Here is a 15,346-nt window from a genome sequence, read left to right on the forward strand (position 1 = left end):
CAGCGCCCTGAATTTTAACACGAATGGAAAATGAGTTAGCAAAATGCAGAGAAGGAGGAAGATATTTTCGTGTATCCTGATTGTGGATTTGAGCAAGTATTTATAGGCACATTGTCATTCCATCTGTTGGCATATGAGAAGACACTTGAATTAGTGTCTAGTTTAACTAGGCCTTTGACTTGCGCTCGCACATAAGTTAAAATTTCTAAGAAAAAATCAAGCTCTTGATTTGCACCTCTCGCACAGGCTCAGGGGCAAGGGAATTTTTTAACTAACCAATCTTACGTCCTTACAAAATATAATTTAATATAAGCTCACTCATAGTAATTTTTTTTTTGCGAGAGACAAATTCATCATGCTATAATTACATCATCCACTTATATATGAATTGGTTCATAATCTCATACCATATGTTATCCAATTTCCATTAACTTAAAATGAAAATCACAAATATTTTTCATATCCAACATATTTGACTTCTCGTGAGCTATTGGATTTACAACGGATTACTGACCTACTATAGTGATGTCGTCTGGGGAAATTGGATGAGCTGATTGAGCAATCTCGGGCAGAGTAGATTTTTCCTATAAAAACTTGTGATCCATGTAATGATGCTACTCAGATATATGGGTAGGAAGGGTGGACAATCTCCTGGACATAGTAGATCTTCCGTGTAAGCACTTGTGACCTGTGCTCTGTGGGTGGGCAACTTCTCGCGCTGTAATGTGTCCTTCCTTGTAAGTACTCTTGACCCGATATGATAAGCGCTAGTGATCTGCATACACTTAAATAAGAAAATGTTAGTGGGACGTTAGAAGGGTATCCGACGTGGTCACTCCGACGCTCAAGTCAGTGAATTATTCATGCAAAGGAAAATATAATGCTCAAGAAAACAAATATTAGAAGTATTTATGAGAATGAATTGAACTCCTTGATTTTATCTCTGTTGGGGTTATTTATAGAGTACCTAGTCGATGCTCACCCGGATTACCTGGATAGTGGTCACGATGCAAGGGCGTGTGCCACATCACGGTCAGGCCACAAATATATACAAATATGAATTTTCCTCTTATACTAATTAAACTATATTATTGATTTTTTAAATTTCGTTTTTATATTAAATCTTCATCATCAATAGTAAAATCCACTAAATAAATTAATACTGGCACTTATTAATAATAGTATAAAAAATAAAAATATTGTAAGATCGAGCTTTTATTATTTTACCAAAAGATATAGCCGATGGTAACAGTACAAATCAAATCTTTTAATCATACAACAGCTCAAATAATTTGTTTCGATTGTTCAACACATGTAGGGACAATTATTGTATATAACAAATACCGCTACATGTTATTGACAAGTATTATTATTAAAATTCGTATTTTTTTTATAAAAGACAAAATATTGTCCATTAAAATGGGTAAAGAAGATGAAACATATTTAACATTTTTTGAAGTGTAAATATTAATTATCAATTAGATATTATTACGAGGCTTTGGAATTTGAATTACTATGATGACTGCAATGTTGAGTTTTAATAAAAACCCTAGAAAATAACTTAACATAAAACCGTAAAAGAAAATTTTAATTTATACATGATTTATAACCTTTAAAGAATTGTATATTTAGCCAAAAAAAAAGAAGGAAGAAAATAATAATAAGAAATAAGTAGAATATTAATTTATTTTTATAATATATAAACAGAAAAAAAAGGATGTAAAATAAGCTGGATTGAATGCCAAAATGGATAATTTCCTCTTTCTCATGAAGTCCATTATGGGCTGTAAAGCCCAAAAAGGATTAATCGGCCCATTACAGAGCGACATCGAACGATTCCACCCTCCACCTCCTTCCATTTTCCTCAGTGGATAAGCCTGCAAATGCTACACACACTTCACACACAGTGACGGTGAACTGCGGGGAAGGCGAAGAAATGCTTGCGGCACGCCCCAATCCAACCTTCCACGCCCCACCGTTTCATTCCAAAGTGTTAACTTCCAAGAAAGCTGCAATATTTTCTCAATTTTCTACTTTGAATTGCTTTAAGTCCTCGGTTAATCGTCATTTTACTTCCATTTTGTTGCCGAATTCCGTATCTCGAATTTGCAGAACGAGAAAATCAAGAAACGGAGGCAGGAAGTGGACGAGTACATTGTTTACTCGATTAAGGATTGAAGCTTCTTTAACGGCGGAAGATAATGCTCGCATTGAGGAGGCTCCGTTACCGCTACAACCCTCCGCTCCTTATTCCATCAAAATCCCAGTCGGCGATCGTCATGTTAGGCTTTTGAATTAATTTCTGCTTTTTTTGGGGGGTATTTTTGTGTGTTATTTCATATTGAAAGTTGGCCTCTAATGGGCTGGAGACAACTATCGTAAATAACAAAACTTAAAATTTGTTTCTTGAATATGATTTGTTCAAAGGATGCTGGGTTTGGGACTTTTTTGTTTCAAATATTTTCCTTATTATGATTTCAGGCAGGATAATTTTGGTTGTTTACGAAGCATGATAGCTATGGCGTTTAAAATGGATCACAAATAATGGGTGGTCTATTTTTTTTTGCTTAACTAGTCCCCGAGCATATTTTTTTAGCTGTGTTATTCGGATGTTTAACAAAATTTTCCGTTGAATTTTCACCTCAAGCTGTTCTGCATTTTCTGCAGATATTTGTTGAGACAGGTCACATAGGGAGACAAGCTAGTGGAGCTGTTACTGTTACAGATGGAGAAACCGTATGTTTTGAACTTAATATATGTGTATCCCAATTAAGTTCTACTGAATTATTTATTTGAATTCCCCTGGACCAGAAACGTGATATATGTTGTTGGTTAATATGAAAGAATGTCCATTCAAATGCGAATGCATGTGCCTCTCAGTTTGGTCAATTTAATATGAGTAAAAGAAGAACTTTGGTAGTGTGAAGTTGGTGCTGAACTTATCTGTTGATAGATGTATTAATGTCTTAGCTGCATGTTGTTTAAAATACCTTCTTTTTTTTTTTTAATTTTTTTTGTAGATCATCTACACAACTGTTTGTATGGCTGAGGATCCTAGCGAGCCTTCTGATTTTTTTCCTCTTTGGGTAAATTATCAAGAAAAATTTTCGGCAGCTGGTCGAACCAGGTGAATATGCACGTTTTTTGTTCCTTCTAATATTTGAAATCCATGGATAGTCTGTGATGGGGGATAAAGTTTTGTAAACGTGCCTATGTGCAGTGGAGGATTTTTTAAACGAGAGGGAAAGACCAAGGATCGTGAGGTATTTCCACTTTCTTAACCTGCTAAGGAATTTCATTGTTGTGATACTATGGCATGGACAATTTCATGTTTAAATTTTATGACCGTACAGGATTCTGTCAGCTTAGTCAAATCAATGTTATCGCGAAATGTGTTGACTTAGTTTAAGACGAATGAGAACATAGACAAAGAGCCATCCATAAAGGGGTACAAATTCAAGAAAATACAAAAAAGTTAAAAATACAGAACAATCCAGAAAACAGAGGAAATTAACCGATTGACCTTTTCGTATTAATGTATTATACTATTATTACATGTGAGTAGTATTCCACGCCTTCATATTTTTTATCTTTTGGCTTCTTTCAGGCTGCCTTTTATTTTGAAACCTATTTTGATTACTCTTGAGGACTTGAAAGTTGAAGCCATCCATAGAATCTCGAATGTTAGGGATAAAACATAAAACTAAAACCCAATTTTTTCTTTTTGGTTTTTGATAAAAATAAACCTAATTGAAGAAAGAGACTTGATCATCACCACTTTGGTCCTCGTTAGTCATCTATATTTAAGCTGCCTTCTTATGACTTTGCACCTAGGTCTGCGTTCTTAATCTGCAAGGTCTGTTCAGCTTCAAATTACCTTCGGGTTTGGTTGCCTGTTCCTTTCAGACAGCCTTACGACTGAGGTTGTCTTAGACTACATTGTGAAGCAGTTCATATCCGGATTGCCAACTTTTGTCTGCTAGACGCGTTAAGTTGTTCATTGAGTTTAGTTTGAGCTTCCAACGGGGTTACTTACTGACTGCTACACCATTAGTTGAGATCCCGAGTAACCCTAGATTTTCTAATTGAGCTCTGGAATACTTTTCCTGATTTGGTCAATCGGACTCCCACATTGAAATTGCTGAGGATCCAACACCCGATTTCTCAACACTTCCATTTTTGGACTTTTCTCGATTGCTAGTGTCACCGATCATTAATTTCTTTTGGTTGACCAATTGTCTCCCAATTGGCTTGCTGTTCATTGACTTTGTTCTACTTCTGACTATGTTTCTTGCATAAAAAATTCAGTCTCTTGTACACTGACTTTCTAAAATAATGGGAGGTGATTGTATGACTTCTTGCTTTGGCGATTTCAAGTAAATTAATGTATTGGGTAGATAGTTGCTCAACTTTTGATACCACTGGAATAAACAAATACCAAACATTTCATATATAATCAACATCACTCTTTTAAATTTTTTTTTAAACGGGGCTTAAGGTCAGTTATGTGATACTTTACAGTTGTGAATATTGCCTGTAAACGTGTTCCTTTGTTTATTAACATTTGAAAGTATTTGTCTCCCCCTCTACCAAATTGTCTGTACTCACCTGACATTTGAATTAAGTAGTTTCTTCTTGCAGGTTCTCATTTGCCGACTCATAGATAGACCTCTTCGCCCAACGATGCTCAAGGGATTTTATCATGAAACACAAATATTATCTTGGGTACTTATTTTTCCTGTGATCTAGCGAGTGAATCAGTGAAAATAACCATCTCTACTGTTTTCCTATACATTTCTTTAAAATGCCATTCTCTCAATTACTTGGTCTCATAGAATGAATTTTATGGAAATCCTAAATTTAGTTTACCGTTTCAAAGATGGAAATCAAGGATGAGATATGAGGAATGAGAGGATTGATCAATTGTTGTGATTTTGTATGAGATGACTAGTAAATCTTGAAAATTGATTTTTTGTTTAGACTGAGTTGCAGATGTCAGCTGTTAATATCTTCAGATAATAATTAGAAAATCTGTGCTCAACTGGTTTGAGCCTACTGAAATTGATTGATTTTTTAGATTAAATACGAGTGATATGAGTCAGCAATGTCACACGATGTTACTTACCTATGTATAATGGGCCTAGGATAAAACAAGCCCATGAGTTATAAAACATTAGAAGTATCTAGAAAGGGTGAGGATATAAATGTGAATGGGGAGAATAGGTTGTGGATTATGTTAATTTTCATTTTGAGTGTAATGACTAGCTTAGGCTAGGGAAATACTAACAGTTCGCTAGGGATCTTGTGTACCGAGTTTATCTCGGGGAAATATTTCTATTCCATTTGCAGGTAATTTGAGTTCTTAATTTGTGGTTGCGACACATGATTTGAAGTGAGGTTCTTATAGTCAATTTTAGTTGGAATAACTACCCATGCCTAACCAGCTCATGATTGTGCAGCACCAACAATATTGTTTCATGCATTCTGAATTTTCATCATCTCCTGGGACAGGTATTAAGTTATGATGGTTTACACCCCCCAGATTCTTTGGCTATAACAGCAGCTGGAATTGCAGTGTATGCCCATTTCTTTTGCTTCCTTTTTACTAGTTGACTATATCAGGTTAATCAATTTGATCTAATTTATGATTTTTAATTTTTTATATTAAAAAAATCCAATACGACAGAGCTCTTTCAGAGGTGCCAAATTCTAAAGCTATTGCTGGGGTACGAATTGGTCTTATTGACGACAAGTTTGTTGTGAATCCAACTACCAAGGAGATAGAAAACTCTAAACTTGACTTGATGCTGGCAGGGACAGATAGTGCAATATTGATGATAGAGGTTTTTTTTTTTTTTTTTTTTTTTTTTTTTTAATTTTGACCATATGTGCTTAAAGTATATTTATAAATCCAGGAATTGACTGGTAAAACATAGTTTGACGTTTCTATGGAAAAATCCAAAACATATGGTCAAAAAGTTTAATTAATCTTGTGCTTGCTTGTAAAATTTTGTTTGCCTTTCGGTCAATTGGAACATATATGTCAGAGTTATGAAATCATATGATGTTGTTTGTACTATGTTCCCTCACTCGATACCTAGGGAACAATTACCGATGCACATGAGCTTCATAAATTGGGTTGCCAAGGTCTCCCTTCTTAAATATAGCTCTAAAAAGTCGATTTTCTAAATTAATGATCCAAAAATACTCTCTATTTTGTTCAAATAGATTCTTGGTTATTTACTAGAAACTACCAGCATCAAAGTATGGTAGTTAATACATATTCACTGCATCCTGTTGCCAAACAGTATCAGACTGACAATAAATTCAAGTAAAAATCATACCTCAATAGTTTGATTAAAGTGGTTTCTCCCTGCATAAAAGAAACACATATTTAGTACAATAAAGTTATTTCAAGTACTGTGTTCCCGAGATGTTATGTTCTAACCACTTTTTTGTTTTATTAATGGATCATCATAGGGTTATTGCGACTTCCTTCCTGAAGAGAAGTTATTGCAAGCTGTAGAACTTGGACAGGTTCCTTGATTTTGTGCTTCTTATCTTTATATGCCACGCGTTTATTCATTGCACTTCAATTGTTGAATAGCACATGAATAAATTTTGTATGTCTGTGTAAAGGAGTATTTTGTGTTTCTTGACAATTTCTGGTCCACCGCTGGTCAAAAAAATGTATTTTCACCATACCTAGCTACTTTTGATGTCATCTAATTCACTTCAACTTTTTAGAATAATCATAAATCGCATTAAGCTTTACGTAGTGACTAGAAGTTTTTACTACCTGCAATGTCAGAATGCAGTGCGAACTATTTGCAAAGAGGTGGAAACCTTGGTGAAGATGTGCGGGAAACCAAAAATGCTTGACGCAATCAAACTACCCCCGCCTGAGCTGTATGAGCATGTCGAAGTATGCTTAATCTTCTCTTGTGACGTTATTTATCATAGATTTTTCACATTATAAATTCTAACTTCATTATCTTAAAAAATCTTGGCGTGTTATCAATATCACTTTTTTATTTGTCCCATCGCAATGTTTTTATCTTGTATTCTAGTGTCCTTTTAACTGCAGTGTGGGAATTAGGATATGCTAATGACATAGAAATTATCAAGCCATTTTAACTTTTGTGTGGTTGTCCTTTTATTTCAACATATTATTTCTTAAGATTGGTACTTTTTTTTATTTTTGTATTCCTTTTGGTTTGAGATATCTGCATATCCAAAACTGGGACATACAGGTACAGAGCTACTGATGAGACTTTCCTCCATATATATTAATGCAAGTATACTTATGCCATAATAAAAAAATCAGTGAGTTGTGAGAACACTTCAAGGAACAGTGCAGAACAACTAAGACATTGATAGTTGCAACACAGTTTGGTTTCTTTGTTTGAGAGTTAAGTGAGGAAAATCCGGTATTTGTTGAGTGGAAGAGCAGAGCTTATTATTTGAGTCAGTAAGGCATAACTTGTTTTGATATGTCTACACATTTGTTTGTAAGCATGTTTCAAACTATATTTGCTGAGTTCATGTCTCGTGGATGTTTGGTAGATAAACAATGTGCAGGGTTGAATAATATTGGCTTTCTAAACACGATGCTTCCTTCGTAGTGCCAATTTGTGAAACATTGTATAGTACTATTTTGAACCTCTGGATATTATGTGATTAAATCTATTTATAATAGTTATTATATTATCACCATTCTCTTAAGTAATGACAGTGATTTTTGATATATTCAGGAAATTGCAGGTGATGAATTAGTTCAAGCTCTTCAAATTAAGAGCAAAATCCCTAGAAAGAAGGCGTTGTCATCTTTGGAAGCAAAGGTTTTGAGAATATTTACAGAAAAGGGATTTGTTAGTAAAACAGAAGCTGTTGTTACTAGTGAAGTGGTCCAGGACTTGCTTGATGATGAAGAAGAGGATGAAGAGTTTGTAGTGGACGGTGAAGTTGATGAAGGTGATGTTCATATCAAGCCAGTCTCGAAAAAACCCACCCCATTGGTAATTGTTGGCCTTGGAGGCAACCTTCATATTTTTCTTTTTATGGATGATTGCTCATTTGCATCTATGGATGATAATGCAAAACATTTGTTTAAATTCCATTTTTTTCCTGAAAATTTAAGTGCTACCGATGGTGTTACAATTAACATAGTTTGCATCAATTCATCTCTTCTAGCTTTACTCTGAGGTAGATGTGAAGCTTGTTTTCAAAGAAGTTTCATCCAAGTTTTTGAGGAGGCGTATTGTGGAGGTAAGATTACCATATGCTTTTTTATGTTTAAAATCAAACATATTTTGTAACCAAATTTAATATAATATTATTACATTACAATGTATATATGAATGATTTGATTGTGATTTTATCAAAGGGAAAATTCCTATCATATCTATCTCAATTTATTTTTACTTATACAAAGAGTTATTAATTATATCAAAATAAAAGAGATAAAATATCATTCAAGATATTTGTCAAAAGAGGTATTAATTATATCAAAATTAGAAGAGGTAAAATATCATTCAAGATTTTTGTCAAGACAATATTGCATTTTAATTTCAACGCTCCTATCATATCTGTCTCAATTTATTTTTACTTATACAAAGAGGTATTAATTGTATCAAAATTAAAAGAGGTAAAATTTCATGCAAGATTTTTGTCAAGACATTATTGCATTTTAAGTTCAACGCTTCAATTATGATATCCATGTTTGGCTTCTGTGGGAAAGTTAATAAAAATATATATCTTTGAATGAGTTACTTGTAATTTAGTTATGTGAAACATTTCATATCTTATTTATCTCAATATATTTTCTTATGCATAAAGATGTGAGTTTTTTCCTAACCTAATAGAAATTTATAGAGTTTTAGCCCCTAGACACTTTTATGGGATGTGGGCATGTGACCTTTATGTTTGATTTACGTAAATCTTGTGTGTGTTGCCTCTCAGATAATGACGACTCTACAAATTCAATATTTCAATTGTAACTTGCAGTTTTACTTTGATGGATCCTCACTCTTATCCAACTATATATCATCATGTTTTTAATTGCTGTCCCCTGATTAAGTCTTGTGGTTTTATTTATATTTCACAATGATGTTAGCATCATATCATGACATAGTTTTTATTAGCATTCAGTGTTGTATGGTAAAGGACAAACAATGGATTTTATTTTGCATAGGAAAAGCGAATATGTGTTTACCTTGGTGTTCAAATTTTTGTATAAGTTTTTTTGCTTTACCATGACATAAATGATGCCTGCATATTATTATAGCTGCCTTTTTGCTGATGAATAAATTGTTTTTCCTGTTCCATGATTTTTAGTCATGCATCTTTTCTCTCTTTTATGTAGGGAGGAAAAAGAAGTGACGGCAGAAAACCAGAGGATTTACGGCTTATTAATTCACGTTGCGGATTGCTTCCTAGAGCTCATGGAAGTGCTCTTTTTACTCGTGGTGAAACTCAGGTTTGGTGATATTAGTTTGCTGCAGAAACCCGCATTTGACACTTGCATGGCTCTTTTACATTCTTCTCATTTTCTTCAACCTTTTATTGAACAAAGAGACTTCAGGCTATTTTAGTTTTTGGAGATTGAAAAGTTTTGATCATGGAAAAAATAGGTTTTTTTTAATTCTTTTAAAAATAATAAGTAACTTCATATTATTAAAATTAATGAAAATTATTATGATGAGTAAAAACATTATAGATCACAGGAAATGTTAATCACTGAGTTCAAACTCTCTACTTACAATTTATTTATTTCACATAATAATAAAATTAATAAAAAAGATTAGGACGAGTGAAAACATTATAGATCACAGGAAACGCTAAAATTAATCGAGTCATATGGGATTCCACTTAGTTCTTGATAGCTAATTTAGATGCATGTCAATAAATTGTTGCATCCTTTCATTTTGAAAGCTTAGGATGTGTTTTCGTTCTTGTTTTATAGTCATTAGCTGTGGTTACGCTTGGTGATAAACAAATGGCACAGAGGCTAGACAACCTTGTGGATGAAGATGAGTTCAAGAGATTCTATCTTCAGGTAAAACTTGGTAAAAATTTGTATATGTCTCGTTGAAGCAGTAATATTAGCTGCTGGTAGAAATCCATGTTAGTTGCAGACTTGCAGTCTTGCAAACTTGACCTTGATTTCAACAAGTTAGCAACCTGAACTTCTGGTAATGTTGCTCCTTCCTCTTTGCAACATGTTCTGTTTTTTTAGTACTGCTTCCAGTGAAGCTATAACATTTTGGTGGAACTTTTCCAATACACTAACCATGTGTATTTTCTCAATTTTAAGGATAAGCTGTTTCCTGATTATGGTTGTTAATTTTCTACTTATTGACCTTGTCACTCTATTTGCATATCTGAAGATCGCATGAAATCTAGTAGAAGAAGATGAATTTATTGATGATATGAACATATGTTAAGGATCTAAGCAACTCCTTTATAATTGTGCACTGAATAAGTGCATAAACAGTTTTAACGAGGAGGGTTTTTACTTTGACATTTAATTCATTTATTTCAATTACACATCAATTAAACAAAATTAATCTCACTATCAAAGCATATTACATTTTATAACAGGCAAATGTGACAATTATCTAGAATGTCCACGCTTTTTTTTCCTAATTGTCTCAATACTTATGATTCAAAGCAATGTTACGCAGAAAGATGTTCCAATTTTCTTCCCCTCCTAAGTGAATATTAATTTGCAGGCACTGTTATTTCTAGATTCGCTGGCGTTGACTCATCTATTTCGCCTGTTGGGCTGTATGCTTTTTGTAATATTATTCTGACTTGAAAAACAAGGCTTTAGTAGTAAAATCAAGAAATATCATGTGTCTGTGTTGGTTTTGCATGTAGTACTCTTTTCCTCCCTCATGTGTTGGAGAAGTTGGCCGTCAAGGAGCACCATCTAGAAGAGAGATTGGCCATGGAATGCTTGCAGAGAGAGCTCTGGAGCCTATATTACCTTCAGAAGATCACTTCCCTTACACTATTCGTGTTGAGAGTACCATAACGGAAAGCAATGGCTCTTCAAGGTAGCGCATCTCACTGGTCGGTTTGGAGACCGAGTATTTCTCTTTATGCCTCGAATTTTTTCTCCTAAAACCAGATGGTGCTTGCTATTTATAAATGAGGCTGAAATACGTAATGTTCTCGAGTCATTCCATGCTTTATTGATAGTATATTCGATTCCATAAAAGCTACTTCCAAGGAAATACTAATTCCAAAAAATGTTTCCTATTGTTTGCCTCATTCCCATGGGTTTGGATTTTCCCAATGATTCTGGGAAGGAATTCATCATGCAAATTAAGAATACGATTAGGCATATCCTTTTTTTAATAATGTCTATCCTATCTCCTAAATACCTTTCTTACTACCACTCTCTGGTATCCCTGCACCTATCAGTAATCCTTGCCCTCTGTCTTCCTCTACTTGTCAAATCATGTGGTAACACCACTAAATTTCCTGCTTATATACCAATTCGAAACCATACTAGCCATTTGGTACACTTCTGCTCAGCCACCACCTCTTTTCATGACTCGTCCCTACACGCGACAACCACCCAACACTACCGCAAAAACTCTAACCCCGTTCCTATCCACCACTGCCAATCTATACCCTTAAACCTGCCCCAGTCAGTGTGACATCTGCTCCCCAGACCTAGGACCATCCACCACCTTCCACCCATTCCTTGAACCAACACCAAGTTTCAGCCCCACCCCTGTACCCAAGCCTAGCATGCATCCTCCACTACTATGTATAAAGTTATTAGGTTATCCTGTAATGATTACTTGATTAGTTAATTATTATTTTTTATATCTAGTATTTGCTTGTGGCAGTATGGCCTCTGTGTGTGGGGGTTGCTTAGCTTTACAAGATGCTGGCGTTCCAGTCAAGAGTTCAATTTCTGGAATAGCAATGGGTATGGTCATGAACACTAAAGAATTTGGAGGAGATGGTACTCCACTTATTCTATCTGACATAACAGGGGGTGAAGATGCTTCAGGAGATATGGATTTCAAGGTCGTGGCTACTCTAATTTCCAGGAATTGTTTATATTAATTATTTTCTTGATTTCTCTTTTAGTTCTTCTACACAAATATGTTCTGTTTTCCTTTGGGTCTTTGGTCTAGAGGAATTCCATGCTGTGTGTTGTCACTCATGCATTGATTGAAGTTGCTAGACTCATGTGTTGAGTGAATTATAATTTGGCGCTTCAGGTTGCTGGAAACGAAGATGGGGTTACTGCATTCCAGATGGACATAAAGGTCAAATCAGTTTTTCATTGTCAAACTTATTTCTCTAACTTGCGTTGACTATTATAGTATTATCAACTAATATAATTGAGTTTGCTAACATGTACTCAGGATCTATCTTGTCCTACTATTGTTACTGTATCCGTGTTTTCATTATTGAATAACCTGGGTTCAATATAAGTATGTAATGGCAGGTGGGAGGAATTACTATACCAGTCATGAAAGAAGCTCTCCTGCAAGCGAGAGAGGGTCGAAAGCAAATTCTTGGTATACTATTGAATCATGCTATCAACTGCCATGAAATAAGATCTGACCTGTATGTGCCTGAAAATCTTGGATAACCAAATTGGAATTAACAGTGGCCACTAACACTTTAGAAAGCAATTGGATGAACCGAACTAGGATAATAAGTGATAAGTCAATTTTTGCATATATTTTTAAGGAACCAATAGATACACCAATAATGAAAAATGTACTGTTATTTTTAGGTGGTATCTTTTACCTTCAATCTGACACTCATTTTCCTTTCTGTTTCTTCTTTAGCGGAGATGTCAAAATGCTTTCCTCCTCCTTCGAAGAAACTCTCCAAATATGCTCCTATAATTCATATTATGAAGGTTTGTCAATCTGAATGTCCATCTTGTTTATTTTATCTGGACTGAGATGTGGATTTACAGTAACTTTTCTGCCAATGCAGGTGAAACCAGATAGGGTTAACCTTATCATTGGTTCAGGCGGGAAAAAAGTGAAAAGCATAATTGAGGAGACTGGAGTCGAGTCTATAGAGACTCAAGATAATGGAATTGTTAGTCAGAAGATAACTTATCCTCTGGTTGTTGATTGTTAAGCTTATTTTCTTTTCAATAATGAAGCATAACATGTGGATGTCACACTGACAGGTTAAGATATCATCTAAAGATTCGTCGAGTTTGGAGAAGTCTAAAGCCATTATTAGCAACCTCACTATGGTTCCAACTGTTGGCGACATTTACAGGTCTCCATTCTATCATTCTGCCTTGTTCAATGTACATTGTTCATTTTGGGAGGAATTCCTGGCCATAGGGGTACATTGACTTACTTTGAGAGGCTATCAACCAAGTCTATGGATTTTGTGGGAAGTTCATAGTTCCTGAATAGTGATATAAACTGAATTTTAGTATTCATTTTGTGCTGATTTTGTAGTTATCGAGCATTAAGAGTTTCCTATCACTATAGAAACTGAATTTGTCTGCGAAAATGTTTATTGTTTGAAAAGCATATTATAAATTCTCTCTATCTCTGTCTCCCAATTTCTAGCAGAGTATCTGATTTTGATTTCGTATTTAGGAACTGTGAGATCAAATCTATTGCTCCATATGGAGTTTTTGTGGAGATTTCACCTGGCCGAGAGGTAGTCCAAATTTTCAAAAAGCATTTGTGCTGCGTGCTAATGTCATTTAATAATTTATTTTTATAGCACTTTATGAACTTTTGTCATTCCTCTGGCCTATCATGGTGTAGTTATCATTTTTATTTATGTTTATACTTTAGGGGCTATGTCACATTAGTGAATTGAGCACAAGTTGGTTGGCAAAGGCAGAAGATGTAAGTATTCTGCACTGAAGACTTTAAATAATTCTTAAACATCGCGATGCTAACATATTTAAGTACGAGTCACAGGCTGTCAAAGTTGGAGATACTATTGATGTAAAGCTCATTGAGGTTGATTTTCTGCTACAGTTTTTATGTTGCTAACCTGCTATTAACTCTACTAATGTAACTAAATCACCTTTGCACGGTACTGCCCCAAATTGCTATGGTAATGTTTTACAGATCAATGGAAAAGGTCAACTTCGGTTGAGCCGGCGTGCATTACTTCCAGATTCTAACACTGATAATCTGGGCACAAAGCAACGTACTGTTGACCTTGGTGAAGAAAGTAACGAGAAGGGTAAACAAAACAGTGTCACGAGGGCTGTGGAAATTGAAAATGCTGAACCATCCAACGAATTAAGTGTTGATATTAAAGTCAGGAGGTCCTCCAAAAGTAAGCCTGTAAAGGCCAATACCCTCATGGAGGACAAGTTTGTCAAGGAATTGGTGAGTTTGGCAAAAGATGAACTGGAATCTGACAGAAATAGGCCAAAGAAAAGCAGCGACAAACCTGTCATCAGTATTTCCAGCAAGAATGAAACCACAGTAGTAAATAGAGAAGCCGAAAGTGGATAAATATGATAACAGAAGGATTTTTGTTATATAACACTGATGGATGGAATTTCCTCTGATGGAGAACAAAGGTATGAAACAGCATGCATTATCCTGTCAACTTCCGTTTATTTGTTTTTACGCATGCCATGATTTGTTATCTTTTAACGTTTGAAAAAACAACTTAGTATACAGATTTATAATCATTTGGGCTTATATGAGAGTTGTCTGAAACTTTTGCTATTATGTCTGATAGGAAATTTGCTCCGATGAAGTTAACCAGCTTGCCTATCGGTACGGGATTCATCTTTTGGTCTCATTTAAGATCCACGAAGGGTGCTGTCTTTTATGCATCACAAACAACAGTTCTAAGTGCCCTATAAGCTGGATAAACTCGCTTCTCGTTATCATTCTTCTGCTGGTACTACTATGATGCAAGATCTGCATGCGGCTCCAGACCTCTGTTTCTTGGCTGCAGCTTGCTCACAATATTTGCATTTTCGACAGGTTGTTTTTCTCGTCTAACACTATTTTTTCACGTGGTTGCTATTAAAGCAGCTGAGAGTCAGCAGCAGCTGTAATACATATTTTACACCGCAAATTTAATGCACGAGCAGCAGACCAGGGTGAATAAAAATGTGATCAACTCGCAACATGTTTTAGTTCTAAGGTAGTTAGGGTCGGGTGCATGTATCTCGTCTTTGTTTAATTGGATTTTGTTAGATATTAATGTATCAATGGTATTCAAATTACTTGATCCATTCTTTTCCCACACACATAAAAGTTTAAATATGACATTAAAATGTCAAGTTTTTAAGCACATGTGATTTATCTATATATATAAATTAATATTCATTATTAATGTTTTCATAATAATAATA

General features: G+C 34.8%; 1 protein-coding gene across 1 annotated transcript; it reads left to right on the top strand.

The window, feature by feature from the left end:
• Positions 1 to 1,845: 1,845 nt before the first annotated feature.
• LOC140971280 (probable polyribonucleotide nucleotidyltransferase 1, chloroplastic) lies at positions 1,846 to 15,222 on the top strand. The gene is made up of 25 exons (XM_073433472.1): positions 1,846 to 2,281; positions 2,668 to 2,736; positions 3,021 to 3,127; positions 3,221 to 3,263; positions 4,642 to 4,725; positions 5,512 to 5,576; positions 5,687 to 5,843; positions 6,481 to 6,537; positions 6,812 to 6,925; positions 7,755 to 8,018; positions 8,194 to 8,268; positions 9,365 to 9,478; positions 9,965 to 10,057; positions 10,882 to 11,060; positions 11,865 to 12,048; positions 12,246 to 12,293; positions 12,476 to 12,548; positions 12,825 to 12,898; positions 12,979 to 13,086; positions 13,181 to 13,275; positions 13,608 to 13,671; positions 13,812 to 13,865; positions 13,941 to 13,982; positions 14,094 to 14,557; positions 14,722 to 15,222. The coding sequence occupies exons 1-24, from the start codon at positions 1,937 to 1,939 to the stop codon at positions 14,487 to 14,489; spliced, it is 2,904 nt and encodes a 967-aa protein (XP_073289573.1). The 5' UTR covers positions 1,846 to 1,936; the 3' UTR covers positions 14,490 to 14,557; positions 14,722 to 15,222.
• Positions 15,223 to 15,346: the final 124 nt, after the last annotated feature.

Source organism: Primulina huaijiensis, chromosome 2, assembly GCF_012295235.1.
Source record: "Primulina huaijiensis isolate GDHJ02 chromosome 2, ASM1229523v2, whole genome shotgun sequence".
NCBI classification, from domain to species: Eukaryota; Viridiplantae; Streptophyta; class Magnoliopsida; order Lamiales; family Gesneriaceae; genus Primulina; species Primulina huaijiensis.